This window comes from Stomoxys calcitrans, chromosome 2 (genome assembly GCF_963082655.1).
Source record: "Stomoxys calcitrans chromosome 2, idStoCalc2.1, whole genome shotgun sequence".
Classification (NCBI taxonomy): Eukaryota; Metazoa; Arthropoda; class Insecta; order Diptera; family Muscidae; genus Stomoxys; species Stomoxys calcitrans.
This window is the reverse complement of record NC_081553.1, coordinates 12,317,479-12,333,061: the sequence shown is the minus strand read 5'-3', so window position 1 is coordinate 12,333,061 and position 15,583 is coordinate 12,317,479. Positions and strand designations below refer to the sequence as shown.

Below are 15,583 nucleotides of genomic sequence, written 5' to 3'. Positions count from 1 at the left end.
ATTAAAAAAAAGAAAACTTGTGCTTAATAGGGTTTGACAGTAAATTGAGATACACGTTATTAAGAGTCAACGTCCATGCAAACGGTAAATGACGAGCTGAAGCAAACATAGATCAAACCCCATCACATGGCATCCGGTTTTACGCACCGGAATGACCCGATGGAATCCTTTATCGGCAAGGTGTTCAGTGTACGTGTTCGTCTTTTTTCGTCATGGAAGAGGCTCATACCGGAGTGCCTACTCCGCACGCTTCAGGTTTCGTCGGCAAAGACTGCCGCCTCATTGTGCACACTACTACAACAACAACCATTGGAATTCTATTGTTACAGTCCTTTTCAATTCACATAGGAATAAAATTCACACATACATTTCCAAAGGACAGCATCATAAAGATAAGATGGAAAGTTTTATTTCAATTATAATGCAGCATACAAAACAAACTAAAAATAGTCATTATGTTTTTTATCTTGGTCATAAACATTAAAAAAGAAAATGAACAAATTCATCAATTTAATAAAAAGAAACAAAACATAAAAATAAAAATTAATGCATATAAAGCCTCCAGGGCTTTGTGACAAAATTGATGTCCAAACAAACGAAAATTTAATGAAGTACCTTGCACAAGGTATTGCGTTTTAAAAAATAAAATAAAAACTAACCAGCAATTAGTTTATCCAAATTATGAACTTTGGCTAAGTAAGCCTCTCCTTCGGGCGTTGCAACAACGTGAGCCTTTATGATGGGATGAGCTTGAGTAGCTTTTGCAAATCCAATAGCATCTTCTTTAGTAGTAATTCCTTAGAATTATACAAAAGTGTGTTGTGTTCAAAAATAATTTTCAAATAGTTTGCTTAATGTCTTTCTTACCATCAATGTAGACCATATTTGCATTTGAAGGGAACATAAGCTCAGGTGTTATGGGCATAATGTCTTTTTTGCTTACTTTAGATAAATTTCCATAATCCAGGAACATAACCAGAAAATCTTCATTCTTTTTATCTACACACAAGGCCCGATACCATTGGTTATCATCGGCAAAAATCGATAAGCAGATTTCCATTTTCCTGAAATAGATTAAGAGAAAAGGTTCAAAATCATTTAAACCTTTGCTTGTTTTCAAAAATATATGAAAACTTGTATAAAAAATATGAGATGTACTTCCACTTTAAGGCATAAGTATAGCCAATAAGCAAGCAGCGATATATCATAACTATCATGACCTATCATATAACCTTTAGCCTCTATTTTCTAATGGAAAAAGGATTTACCAAAAAAGATAATTTAAAATTTCCAACCAATTCCCTTAACTTTTTGTTCAAAAATCAATTAGCTTTTGCATAGACAGTGAGGCGTTATTGTATGAACTTAGCTATTTATCTGCGTTTTAGCTTTGTTTTTTTTTGTACAGAAGATATAGTTGTAAACAAATTGTTCAAATAAGAAAGTCCTTATGTACTTACTGAGGAGCATAACCAAGTTTGGGGGTTTTTTGATTATTGCAATATTCAGATACCATTGCCAAATAATGTTCCATCTGCTCTAAGAAAGCCTTATTCTTAAAATCGGCAGCAGTTATATAGGGCGCTTCTTGATTTACCAAAGAAGCTGCATCCAAAACATACAACTCTGCCTTTTCGCCACATTCAATCGGTATAACTTCCAGGTCATCGAGGGTATATATTTTATTGGTAACCACCTTTTGAGGCGGCACAGCAATTACTTTCAAAGGGGCTTCAGGTGTTGTTGGTGTAATTGGTGGCGTGGGTGCCAACTGTGATGAAGGCTGGGGTGAAGTTTTGCTTGCGGAAGGCTCTCGTGGCTCGAATAGCATAGGCAAAAGTTTTTTGCACAATGATTGACGTTCATTTGTGCGGAAAAGTAAATCCACAGCTTGGCTAGCATCTTCGCTAAAAACTTCAAATTCGGCAGAATTATTCATGCAACTTTCCAATGCTGCCAACGCTTTGTTGTTGGCAATAGGTGTGGGTATAGTCTCCAAATACATAAGCCTTATTAAACAACAACGTACTGGGAGAGCTCGCACTATGTTTGTTGGTTTTAAGAGATATTTACGTTCTACTGCATAGTGTTCCATACCTTTGTCAACATCCTCTATTTTATAAGTATTTTTAACACCGATGTCCATTACCTAATGAGAAAAGTTTAAATAAAAATCAATGATGCAAAGTCAATGAAAAAATAAATTAACACAAACATACCTGTCCACGATAGTAGTTTCCCTGCTGGCCACAAACAAACACGCAATCTCCTTTTTTAATCTCTTCTTTGTCATTGTATGGAGCACACTTGGAACTTTCACAAATAAATATTTGCTCATAACTTTGAGTCTCTATTGATGCAATGTATACTTCCTTGAAGGTTAAAACATGACTTATGACAACGATGGAACCTTTATCCACTTTGTCATACCAGAATTGAAGATCCAATTCATTAAGATTTCCGGTAAAAACAGATGCTATGACAACATCGACAATTTTATGGGCATCTTCAAATAGAGCACAGGATACATGTGTCTTAGAGTTCTTTCCCGCAGTCATGGAAGTAGCAGGCAAAAGTTGTAGAGACAGCATTTTAGTATTGGCAAGCATAGGTTCAGATAGCGTATAGTCAGGACAACTTGTGGATACAGCAAAAACTCGCATTGGTTGAGTCAAAAATGCAGTTGGTATACGTTTTATTTGGGGGGATAGTGCAATAAAGCCATCATCGATCATGTATACCAAATACTCGTGGCTTTTTTCAATGAAACCCAAAAGCCGGGCACGTTTCCAGCCCTTTCTACAACGGGCTGCCACAAAAGCCCCTTCCGTCGGCATCTTTTCCAATTCGTACTGTATAGACTGCTCTGAATTGAGCACATTGTCTAAGGCCATTTTCTCTATCTCGTTCATACGGAGCAGAGCTTTACGCCCATCGACAAAGCACTTCACAACAGATAAGGACTTTTCCTTAGTTAACAAATCCACTGGCAGTTGCAGGGGTATAGATTTTTCTTTGCACTCCACCTTGTAATAGTCATTTGGATGCTTGTCGCCCAGCACCTTAATAGTTATTACAGACTCCAACTCCAAAACTCCGCACTCGCCAAGTATGCACACACGAAAAGCGTAAGCGTTTAGATTTGCCATTATGGGTATAGGTGCATATATTTGACTAAATGGAACTCGTATCTCGTTACCATAATCAATTAGTCGTAAATCGGCGCGTTGTGTCTGCAGAGAGGTTTCCAGCACTTCAGCTCTATACAGAATCTTGCTCAAAGGAGCAGCTACCAAGGCACCAGGGACTATCAATTCCGGATTACAAGGTTCCTTAGGATTCACATTGCGGTTGATTTCAGACAATAGTTTGCGCAATGGCTCGTCGTATTTGACATCAGTGACCCAAACAAAACGTTTTCCTTTCTCTTCGACCTCCTCAACAAATTGAATCATGACATCGAAAAACCCATTTGGAGGAGGATAAGCTGAGCGCCAATTGGCAGTTTTGCCCACAGAAACTACACTATTTGTTTGGCTATTCTTTAAGGCAGGGCCGGAGTTAATGTTCTCTCCCATATTAGTTTCATTGGCTGTTTTGGGCATTAAAGTAAAATCCTCATCCTGTAATATCTTCTTAGGTTTGGCACCGCTGCAAGACTCCCCACATTCTATGGGATTGCGTGATTTGGAGCCGTGATGGGCGCTGGTGCGTTTTGTTTCATTCAAGTTATCCTTTGATCCATATTGGCGACGTGATTGAGCATCATGTTTCAAGCTCAAGTTACTTGTCGACTTTAAAATATGCATTGGTATTAAATTACTGGGGAAGAGAACAAAAAATTGATCAGTGAATGACAAAAATTTGCTGGCGCTTTTGTCTTTGGCATATTCCTATATATGTACTTACGGCAATTTGTAACATTTCGCTTTATGCTCAAACCAATCAGAAATCTGACATTCTGAGGAGCAATAAGGTTCCAAACAGCGTTCGCAATAGAATTTGGATGGCTGCCTACATTTCGAGCATGCCAATTCCGAAGACATTTTCACCAACTTCAGTAAGGCTTCTTTTAAAACAATTACAATGCTGTTGCTTAAATAAAATCGCCACACTAAAGTGTTCTTCACACAAAAAAAAATCTTAGAAAATTGGAAAACTGTGTGGCTGCAAAATACAAGCGTCTTGTCTTTCAACTGTAACGGCACTTTACTCTAATTCCCGTTAATGAGAGTTGCAATAAACGATCATCAATCAAATAAATCGATTGTTAATTTAATTATTTTATCGATAATAAAGCAGTGAATGTGTATGTGTTATCGATAGAAAAATCCATAACAGGGTGCATGAAGTATTTCTTTTACTTTAATTGGGTTGTTTTATTTACCAATCTAGTAGCACGTTTACATTGAAATTTTTAAGATCTGGATTTTAATAAAGCTGGGTATGGACTTCTGGCGAAAATTTCGGTTGAAGCCAAGACATATATTTTACATTTATGTCAATGCATTTTTATGGTAACGAAAATTTCGCCTGAGATACATACTGCGCTTAGTTCAATGCAAATTAGAAACGCGTTAAGGCCAAAACCCCGTTTACATTGCTCTTTAATTCCGGATTAAACGGCTTGATCATCTGTTTATAAAATCAGCTGACGAGAGACTTAAATACGGACTTAATGAGCAGTGTAAGCGGGTTTCAAAACAGGCCCAAAACCCTGTTTACACTGCTCTGTAATTCCGCATTAAACAGCTCGATCATCAGTTTTCAATTTATAAAATCAGCTGACGAGAGACGTTATCCGGATTTCATGAGCAGTGTAAATGGGGTTCAAAACAGATGAGCGTTGAGCTTTGGTTTTGAGCGTTACGTTCCAAAAATGTAACTATACAAACAAAATCCACAAAAGGAACGCGGAAGAGATAAAAATTTCAACTTTGGCGCTAGTAAGCGAGGGTCATTTTATTTATTTATTTCATTTCATGCAATGCGAAGCCATCAGGCCTATAAATAATCACACTATGCATAAGACGTACTTTTTCTAACATAAGTTAAAAAAATACTCAATTAAAAATAAAAAACTCAAAAACTCAAAGTTACAAAATTTTTGTTGAGTTGCTTTTTTAACATTTGTTTGCAGAGTTGCATTTTTCAAAGCTCTCATTCTGTTTAGGCCTTTAAAGCTATCAAAATGAACATCGGGCCTTTAATCTGAGTATGCACCCCTAGCGAAATTTTTGGTTGCCGCCAAGACATTTATGTTTATATTGGAAAATGCATTTATTTGGAAAAGGTACAGCTAATAAGCAGGGTTGTCGAGCTTGGTTAATGTGGTAATTGTATCAAAGATGCGTTTTCGCAATTAATACGATTTAAATACAACATACCAACACCACACACACCTAATATGGTTGAAAAATCTTCTAACCAAAGACGAAACGCATCCCATAGTGGTTGGTGTGTGTTGCTAACTTTGGCTTTCCTTTTCCATTTGCATCTTCGATCATTCAGCTCGTCTCGAAAGAGAAACAAACAAAAATTGTAAAATTTAATGATCTCGCCCCAAAAGGCAAAAAAACTTGAAAAATTAATTTGAATTGTCAAATGCTACGTTTGGTAATAAGCACAATTGCCTTTTTACATTTAATCTACATTTACACTACATTTACGAGAGCATAACCAGGCCTTAACAGAAATCGTTCTCTATTTTTTCTCTCTGGCAACTCTACGCAAAAAAACGAAAAACACATAGAGGAATAGGCAAAAATAATAAATAATTCCTCTCATAGCCTGAAATCATTCTTTTATTTACTTAAAAATATAACAAATCTAAATAAAATGTCATGGTACAATTAAGAGGTAGGGTCATTAGCATAACATCAAAACTCTATCCCCAAAAAATCTTCCTTGAGTGTCAATGTGGTTTTAGAAATAAACTTTGTTTTACAACTTCTTCAAATGTGATTTATTTTTCTATTTTCATCATTATAACACTGTTTTGTGACTTGTGTGTGGAACATCTTTGATTTTATTTAATTTTTCATACTTTACTTCTCATTTCTCATGGCCCTTTTAGACGGCACATCATGATCGTACTCATCGTGTAAACGTGTAGATTACAGGTTTTACCAAAAACGGTACATCGATTTTTTCTTTTCTTTGATTTTATTTAATTTTTATATACTTTACTTCTGAATTCCTAACGTTATTTGTTATGGAACGGGTTTTTTTAATATCTCTCAATTAATGATTACACATTTCTTTGTAAACGGTAATCGATAGATGCCATTCATCAAAAAAACTCTAATGATTTTGATTTTTCACCCTTGACTGATATGTTATGTGTACATGTGACGCATACACCTTTGTTTTCACTAATACTCTTGCAATGACCATACATCAGATGTGCCATGTAAACCCAGCATTATTAATAAAGAATTTGACAAATTTTCTTATTATGTTAAAATTTTTATTTTCACAAACGTTATTGCTGTAAAATATTTTAGTACTTTTGGTTTTTTGTCTAAAGAAATATACACACAAAGTAAGGTATTTGTACAAGAAAAAATATAACTAAAAAATATAATTATATAATAAGATAAGGAAACCCAAGTTATACGCAAAGGACAAAATAATGGCTAATATTAATTAAATCAATTAGAATTTAGTTTATAAAAAAAATGTAAATAAGGTCTAGGTAATAATTAATAAAATAATAAATCACTGGTTAAAGGGCAACGTTTGAACTAAAATTGCAATAAACAGAGGAAACCATAGAACCCAACAAACAAACAGTCCCGTTATTTATATATCTTTTTTTTCTTACATTAAAAATATTTTTACTTATAAATCAATTTTTAGCATTCTATATATATTTTATTCCCGTTTGAGTTTTTACGCACACAATTACGCTTATTAATAATAAAGTTATTAATAAGTTTATCACAATTTATTGATTTTTTGTTTGTTTTTGATTTTCTTCAATTTGTAAAGCTATGTTAAGGAACTGGATATTAGGGATCATATTTTATGGTTTTGAAAACCCTTAAACTGATTTTCAGTTTTGTATTTATTTTATTGGCTTTCGATTGTTTAATTTTCCTTTTATTATAAACAAAAAAAAATAAAACTCTACTACATATTCTTAGCATTTTATAAAAATATAATTTTGCCTTTTAATGATTAAATTTGATGAATGAAGATTTGAAATAGGGTTTTTTTTTGACAGATTTCCTTTATAGAACTGTCAGATAAAACTATTTTAAGGCTTCATTAAGTTTTGCGAAAAAGACCGTTAGTTTTTATGTTAGAGGCATTTATTATTTTAAATTAAAAAGTTCCGTTAACAAAGTTTTAGAATTTTTTTAAACATGTGGCAATGTTTTTTTAGAAGTTTTCGTAATGGATTGCCATAGACAACCTTAAAATCAAACATTTTGTTTTTTTTTAATTTCTTAATATCTGTGGAAAATTTATAAAAAAATAAATCAATTGACTTCATGTAAGAATTTTTTTTTTAATTTTTTTTTATTTTCTTATTGTTTTGGTAGAAGAAGAAAAAAAAACGAATTCATTAAAAATTTTAAAATATATTTCGCTTTTTTCATTTTTATATCCATTAGGAATATTAAATCAAAAGTAAAGCAGTACAAAAATTCAATTTAAAAAAGTTTTTATAGCTTAGAAAAAATTGTAATAATTTTATTTTTTTTAAGTAAAGCATGTTTGAGAATATTTTTGATGAATTGCAGCTAAAGGTAATACATTTTTGCTTCTGTGCCAAAAAAGGTTTAGATAAACTTCAAACCTCACCTTAACCTGTGTGAATCCATTATGCCAAAATTTTAATTTATGTTTTTAAGCTAAGGACCTTTTGGATTTTAAATAAGTTCATCTGAAAATTGGTAATGGTAATAGTAATCAAAAACTTGAACTTTGCAGTATTTAATAGGGTGGGTAAAAGTTTATTTTGACGAAGCGTTATCGTCATAGAAAGCATTATAGCTCAAAACTTTTCAAAATGGGATAAGATTTGCGCTCTCAAAAGGCTAAGAAGTATAGTCGGGAGATAAGTGTATATGAGAGTAATATCAAACCATGGACTAATATGGCCCATTTAAAATCCCAGCTGACCTAAACTAATAGGAAATAAAATGCAAATTTTGCCCATGAACATTCCTCTAAGGAACATGGGCGTTCAGCGTCATAGGCGGACATGCTAAACTCTGCGCTACGGTGGCCTTATAGCAAGTACTTGTACTAAATTTCAAGCGCATACCTTTACACCTTCGAACTCGCATTTTCCTGGCGGCCGGAAAGAAGTCGGCGATCAAGATATCGTAACACCTACATATACGACCTGGAGAGGCCACCGTAGCGCAGAAGTTAGCATGTCCACCTATTGCGCAAAACGCCTGGGTTCGAATCCTGGCGAGACCATCATACAATTTTCAGCGTTGGTTATCCCCTCCTAATGCTGGCGACATTTGTAAGACCTCCTCAGTAAGGGTGTCGCGGCACGCCGTTCGGGCTCGGCTTTAAAAAGGAGGCCCCTTATCATTGAGCATAAATATGAAACGGACTGCACTCATTGATATTGCGAGAAGTTTGCTCTTGTTCCTTAATGGAATGTTCATGGGCAAATTTGCTTTGCCGGATGACCTCACCAGGGACATCGTTGACGAGGAGAAGATAGTGTGGGCAGTTAAATCGGCTGAAACTGACGGTATTATCCCGGTACTGCTGAAGAAATCCCTTGGAGTCACTCTGCCTGGCTAGAACGAATTTTCCCAAAGTCGGGAGAAAAAATCACAGTACGACGAAGGATTATAGGCTCATTGGTCTGTCATCGTTTTTACTCAAAACACCCGAACGACTGAGAGACCTGAAGATGAGAGAGGGACTGACGCACATTAGGAGAAAATCGATACAAATATTGATAAAAATTATTATCAATAGACAGAGCTCGTGTGTAAAATTTCAAAGCCCCATATTGTCTACGCGCTTTTTTGCAGGGCCCTAAAATTGGTCACCTCGGTATTTCGAAAAATTTGGCAGCCCCAACAAATTTTCGAAATACCGAGGTGACCAATTGGAGGGCCTAGCTAAAAGGCGCCCAGACAATCTGGTGCCTTGAAATTTTGCACACGAGCTTGAGCTGAGGTCTTAGCGAGATACAATATTTTTTGCACAAAAACCCATGGGTCTAAAATTAAAATTCAGTTTTCGGATTTTTACGAAGTTAGCTTTGTGCATGTTTATCAACTCCCAGGCATTACTAGAGGTGGTTAGGTAGGAACAATTAGGTAGGAACAAGGAAAATTAGTAAGAAATTAAAGCATCGAACAGCTGTTTTATGAAAACCAGCTGTTTAATTCAAATAAATAGCAAAAGAGATTAAAGACTATTCTTACTCTCCAGCAAATTTCTATTGGAAAAGTACGCGAACAGACTTATTCACCCTTATTCCCGTTGTCGAAGGCAAAAATCGATAGCAGTCGCAGTCGAAGGCGAATTTCACATTTCGCGATATTCTGTAGCTGATTCGCCTTCTTTGTTTGATAGCAGACAAATATTGTGGTAAATAAAAAAATAATATAGAAGTAGGTTCCATACACTTTCGACAAACATGCGCTATGTAGATTAGAATACAATCAACTTATATATCGATCGTTTTCGTTAAATTTGACAGTCGAATTCGACTTGTGTGATACCAAAAATGTAAACAAATTTTCGTCTTTGACAACCATAATAACATTTTGCGAAAAATTCGACTTAGCTATCGCCAACCGGACTAAGGGGGATTATCTTGGTCTGATGGTCTCAATATACACACAGCTGACAAGAGCACAAAAGCCGCTTGGTTTTCGGAGTTGACTGCAAAGGTCATAAAGATGACCCTGGGAATTTTTTTCCCCATAAAAAAATAATCTCCAGGGCAAAAAATTGGCTTTGAGGGATAAACAAAGTGAAATTTTGACGATAGTACAATTGAAATTTTCGTTCATCAATACACGCATTGGAACTTTTGGAAAAGCAAATTTTGTCTTAACAAAATCCTCAATAAAGACGATTTCCAGACGGATAAGTTCCATTTTAGGGACTATCAAGTTTTTCTAGGTAAGGGAGTTAAAACTGCCTGTCCCACTAATTTTGTGTCATTGAAGTAAGTGACTCGAGTCACTCAAACATCTGTTTTTCCTTTATGAAATCAGCTGGTTTTGTCATAAGAACGAACGAACCCCGCTCGTTTTCAGTGACACAAAGTAAGTGGGACAGGCCGAAAGACTTTTTGGATGGGTTGACTAGGAATGGTTAACCTCGCGCCCGAAAAAGTTGTGGTGAACAAAATATTAGCTACGAGAGAAAAATTCATAATCAAATACAATATTCATATGGAAAATTTACTTTTTTTTTAAATTAAAAAAAAAAAAGTATTTAAAAATATACATCCAAGCCCACTAAAGGCCTGGTTATACTCTCGTAAACATACAGTAAATGTAGGAAAACGTGTCAGCTGTTTTGTTTTGCTTTATGAAAACGCGTGCAAACGATTACCGAACATCTATCGACCGTAAACGGAAAGTCGTAAAAACAAAATTACGTTCCGTTTTTGTGTCAGGTGATAAAATTTGAAGAAATTTCAAAACCAAAAGTGAATGTTTAAACAACTACTATTCTCCTATTCTATTTCTCTGTGGCATTTATTACAATTTATTGTTAATAATAAAGGATAATTGAGTAGCCCATCATGACAAAGGGGGTCAATCTGAACTGTTGTGGAAAAAAGTGAGACATATGTGATAGCACCAGTACGGCGCTGTCGTATCCGCTAATTAATGTTATCACTATGTCTTGAGACTGAGGTCTATTCAGGGATTCTACACACTCCTCCACGCTCCTCGACCTCACTGTACTAGAAGCCACGACCTTGAGGGCCGCCGTAAACACATTAAGGTGGTCAGTCTGACCTGTTATGAAAAAAAGTGAGACATGTGATAGCGGCAATACGGCGCTATCGTATCCGCTAATCCATGTTATCACTATGTCGTGAGACTGAGGTCTATTCAGGGACCCCACACACTTTTACACGCACTTCGACCTCAATGTACCGCCATATACACCTACTGATTTCGACCCGTCACGCAATGATTATATGCACCACTTCAGTTAAACTCTGAGCTCCAATTTGTTTGGTGTTCACTACCGGGCGAGTCCACAGGTTGTGATTAGTGAAAGGCTCTGCATACGGAGTAACTGCAATTGAGAGCGCGGACAATCAGCGATATCGAAGGAAGAGTCTCCGTAAGAGGTCGGGCGGCAACGGCTCTTGCTTAAATACTGAGTGCCTATGATACTCCATGTTACAAGGCGATACATTGGCGTCTTTTAATAACCAATGACCATAACGTTCCCGCGGCTATCGGTGACCGCAACGAGCTTGAAGAGAATCGCTACGCCACATACAAATGTGGCTACAACATTATCAACAACAATTGATTTCGAAAACTGTAAATCTTTATCCAGAACATTGCTCTCCCTGAAATGTTGTGTGTATCGCAGTATAGTCCCAATCCAGTACCTGTCTCCTGAAACTCTCCTCAGTCTGGCAACCGCATCCATAGTGGCCAGAAGGGAAACTTGGCCGTATTCTGTCTCCCCCCCCCCCTACGGCTCAGGGCGGTGACTGTCGACCCATCTCTGCGTTGTTAAATGTATTCTCAATATACGGTCCTTCACGCAGTCATCTTCAACCTGATCTTGAGTTATTCATTGAAGTTCTTCGACGTCAGATCTGTCTCACCTTCAAGTCTTATTTTGTTAAAAAAAAAAAATAGTTTTGTTTGAAATGTCAAATGCTACGTTTGGTACATTTACGATACATTTGTCCTACATCAACACTACATTAACGAGAGCATAACCAGGCCTTAAGACTTTGTTACTCGAACTGATTGCCATTTTCCGCTTGATGCATTAAAAAAGCATTTAGTGGGTTTACCAGATAGTTTTTCACACCTCTCCCTATCTATCAAAAAAAAAAAAAATATTTTAATATAATGGCAAAATCTAGCCAATACAAAAAAAAATCGCAATAGATACAAAATCAATGCCAATTGAATTGTGGCGAACTAATTCTTTAAATTTTTTTTAAACAATATTTAAACCATTTCATTAGATGACCTAATTGCAAAGTTAGATTTTAATATCTTCAGCGATTTCATATTTTAAGGTTCTAAAACTGTGGGAGGTGCTATTAAAAGTCTTAAAATCCGGAAGATATGCAAATATTTTCCTTTTTTTAAAAAAAAAATTTTTTTTTTTAAATTTTTAAATAAAAAAAATTTTTAAAAATTTTTAAAAACAAAAAAATTTTTTTAAATTTTTTAATAAGTTACGAAAACTACTAAAAATATATATTGCCTTAATTCCAATTTTTCTCATTTCCAAATGTTGCCTATTGAAATGGCCACCACTAGTGAAAACTTAAATGCTTCTCAAATTCTAGAATGTGGCGGTTTGAAATGTTTTACAAAACTTCAATAACTTTTGAAAGTCTAAACCGATTAAAACAATTTGAATTGCAGAGAATCTGCTACACAAATCACATTCTTTTAATATGGTTACAATTTTTGTCATAGAGTTGTTTGCCTTATCTCTGTGACCAAATTCCTACTGCTCCCCACTACTGACTAAATATGGCATTTTGAAAATGTTCTAAAACACATCCCTAGTAAATCTGTTGGCCTTTCTAATGACATTAGATTTATGTCAATATCTGATTCGATTCGAAAGTTATTGAAGTTTGAAAATAGGCTTAAAATTTTCTACACGGAACTGGGCAGCGTTGTCATGTGCGGTAAGGCAGCGCCATCTAGTGGTATTTTGGTTTTTTAAAAAACACAATTTTTGAATTTTTCAAAAATGAAAGTCAACTTGCAAAGCTTGCAAATCGCTTTCTGATGGAAATATTTAAACAAATGAAATTCTAGACTGCTCACAACGTTTTGGAATTTTTTTCGTATCCCATATCTAAGAGAAAGGCACCATTTTATATTTCATAACATTTTTTTTTATTATTTTTTTGTGTAATTTTTTTCCTTTCGACGAATTATTAATTTCTTATATTGCATTTTTTGATACAAAAAAGCTTTGCTTTGAAAAAAAAAAATATTTATATATATATGTTAAAAATTAAATAAAAATAGAATTAACATAAAAATAAGCGTAATTGTGCGTAAAAAGTTTTCAACTTTACGAAAATTTGTTAAAATTAAAATTTTAAGCTTCTTTGTGTTTTGTTTTTTTGGGTTAGAAAATTAAGAAAGGGTAAGGGTTTGGGTCAATTCTAGGGGTTTCGTGTTGGGTTGTTTTTTTTTGTCGAAAATGGCCGTGTGCTGTTTTAATTAAAATAATATAATAATCAAAAAAAAAAAAGAAAAACAAAAACAGCAGTAAAGCAGTAGCCATGGCATACAAATGCATGGTTATGGGAAATTTCTAATGCACACAATTTGAATTATGAATAGAATTACAAATAAAAATTTTAAACTATACACAAATTCAACTAAAAATGTGGGGATTGTTGTTGTTGGTCTTTCTCTTTTGCCTCTGCTTTGTGGTAAAGACAATTATAAAAATAAAGGGGTCATTTTATAAAATATAAATTAACTAAAATTATAAAAATAAATAATCAACTTTAGATCAAGAGGGGGGGATGTAAGTTGGGTAAGTGTTGGGTTGGTGGTCAATGCGCATCCTTTGATTTTTTGATTTTTTTTTGGAATTTTTACAATTGTCGTTAGATGGAGGACAGACAGAACACATAAATCATTGATTACAAAATAAATTCAAGTTCAGGATAAGGGATGGAGGGTGAGAGGGGGTTGTGGCCGGGCTGGGCTGGGGTCAAGAGTTAAAAATCAACAAAAAGAACTAATAATCAAATAATAACTAAATAAAAATGACAATAACAATGACAAATACTTTTTACATAGACTTGTGTTTGGTTGGGCGGGCGGGTGTTTTGGTCAGGCAGGCGGTGTTTGCAGCTGGAGCTTCGCGCATTGATTTACAACATTAGACGAGAACGAGATTTCTTCATGCGCTGTGTTGTGCCGCCACCCAGACCATCACCATTCCAGGACTTTGACTTGGCGCGGAAATGGCGGTATTCTTCATTGAAAGATGGCTCCAGCATTGGCCGATAGGCGTGGGGTTCACACAAATCAACATGATTTTCGAAGAACTCTTTGTAGCCATTGTGCAGCAAATACACCTCGGGATAGTCCAAGGCGGGATAGGCATTGGTGTTGCGTGCCCTATCGTAATTGCGCAAGAAACGCGACAATTTGGGTCCACGTTCCGAGGAGAACTCACAATGGAAGATAATGATATTGCGCTTATTGCCGGATTGCTCATTGCGGGCCTGCTGCAATTCGGTCACTTGTTGCGATAAGAATTCTTCGATGATCTGGTCTTGGGTATAGAGATTCTTGGCACCGCGTATATGACCACCCTCAAACTCATATGGGTAACGGCAATCGATGATGCGGTAGTTGGCCACCGTATCATCAAACTCACCCCTCAAGAGGCGGGCGACGGTATTGCAGCTAATCGATTTGAGATCACGATGACGTCCTGCAATCAAGGGCAACACGTAGGGTTTACTAAAATCGCCGATTAAATCGGGTTCGTCGGTGTTTTCGGAACGATTAAGGGCAGACATAATTTCCGCATCATTCATGGACATGCATTTGCGTAAAGTGGGGCGTGCTGCCACGCCGTTTGCGGTGCTTGCGGATGTGGAGGCAGGCGAAGAATTGGCGCTGTTTGAGGTGTTGCTGAAGGAACCATCAAGATTTTCCTTTTCAGCACCACGGTAACGTTTCGATTGAATGGGAGAGCAGGTGGTGGATGGGGGTTCGGGACGCTTGAAACAGCAGTTGCCATTTAAACGGTTGGCCGCCGTATTGTTTAGCGATGATTCAGGGGTCTTTTGCTGGTATTGGGTATTTTCAGTCATGCTGAGGCAACGTCTCACCGAAGGGCGGCGCATTTCGGGTGTTTTCACCGGAGAATTTTTTATGATTTGCCCGCTGATCAGGGAGCTCAAATCGCTGGGGAAATTTTGTTGTTGTTGCTGCTGCTGTTGTTGTGTGGGTTCCATATCGAAAAATTCCATGTACTCATCATCCATAGATGATTCCATGGAGCCGGTGGAGGACATGCTCTGGAATACCCGAAATCCACCCTTCGAGGGGGTGTTTGAGTTTGTGCTATTGACATTTTGTGCAGCAAAGCCCTTCAAAGCCAAAGCCTTGCGACTGTGCAAAAATTTGCTGGATTTGTCCACAATTTGGAAATGTTGTGGCGAGCCTTCCGGCGACAAGAGGCCCATCAATTGGGGACTGGCAGTGAAATGACGATCCTGGACAACATGGTCGTCATTGTAGAATGAGAGGTCATCATCCATGGTCATGGAAGCCTCTAAATTCAGGCGACGCGATAAGGGATTGCGGCCATTTCGGGGGATTTGAAAACTAAAAAAGAACCAAAAAAACACAAAAATTAGTCAAATATTCCA

At 36.2% G+C, this 15,583-nt stretch overlaps 2 protein-coding genes across 3 annotated transcripts in view; both read right to left on the bottom strand.

Annotated features, from left to right (window-relative positions):
- Positions 1-368: 368 nt before the first annotated feature.
- On the bottom strand, positions 369-4,202 carry LOC106080632 (uncharacterized). Its single transcript, XM_013242047.2, has 5 exons — positions 3,910-4,202; positions 2,220-3,822; positions 1,461-2,149; positions 868-1,064; positions 369-797 (listed from the first exon to the last, which is right to left on the bottom strand). Exons 1-5 carry the CDS (start codon positions 4,044-4,046, stop codon positions 655-657), a joined length of 2,769 nt encoding a protein of 922 aa, XP_013097501.2. The 5' UTR covers positions 4,047-4,202; the 3' UTR covers positions 369-654.
- Positions 4,203-13,717: 9,515 nt separating this feature from the next.
- The window catches only part of LOC106080611 (M-phase inducer phosphatase), a 549,197-nt gene continuing 547,331 nt past the window's right edge, over positions 13,718-15,583 (bottom strand). For both annotated transcript variants that reach the window (XM_059362758.1, XM_013242026.2), the window contains one exon: positions 13,718-15,539. In XM_059362758.1, coding sequence (XP_059218741.1) covers positions 14,069-15,539 — 1,471 coding nt within the window. In that variant the 3' untranslated portion in view covers positions 13,718-14,068. The remainder of the gene's footprint in view (positions 15,540-15,583) is intronic.

What these genes read in the sequence shown, in the direction of transcription:
- LOC106080632 (XM_013242047.2), bottom strand. Translation starts at nt 4,046, where the DNA reads ATGTCTTCGGAATTGGCATGCTCGAAATGTAGGCAGCCATCCAAATTC. An exon ending in AAACTTGGTTATGCTCCTCA is followed by an intron (nt 1,065 to 1,460) that starts GTAAGTACATAA and finishes AATCTATTTCAG; the next exon opens with GAAAATGGAAATCTGCTTAT. An exon ending in AAATATGGTCTACATTGATG is followed by an intron (nt 798 to 867) that starts GTAAGAAAGACA and finishes TATAATTCTAAG; the next exon opens with GAATTACTACTAAAGAAGAT.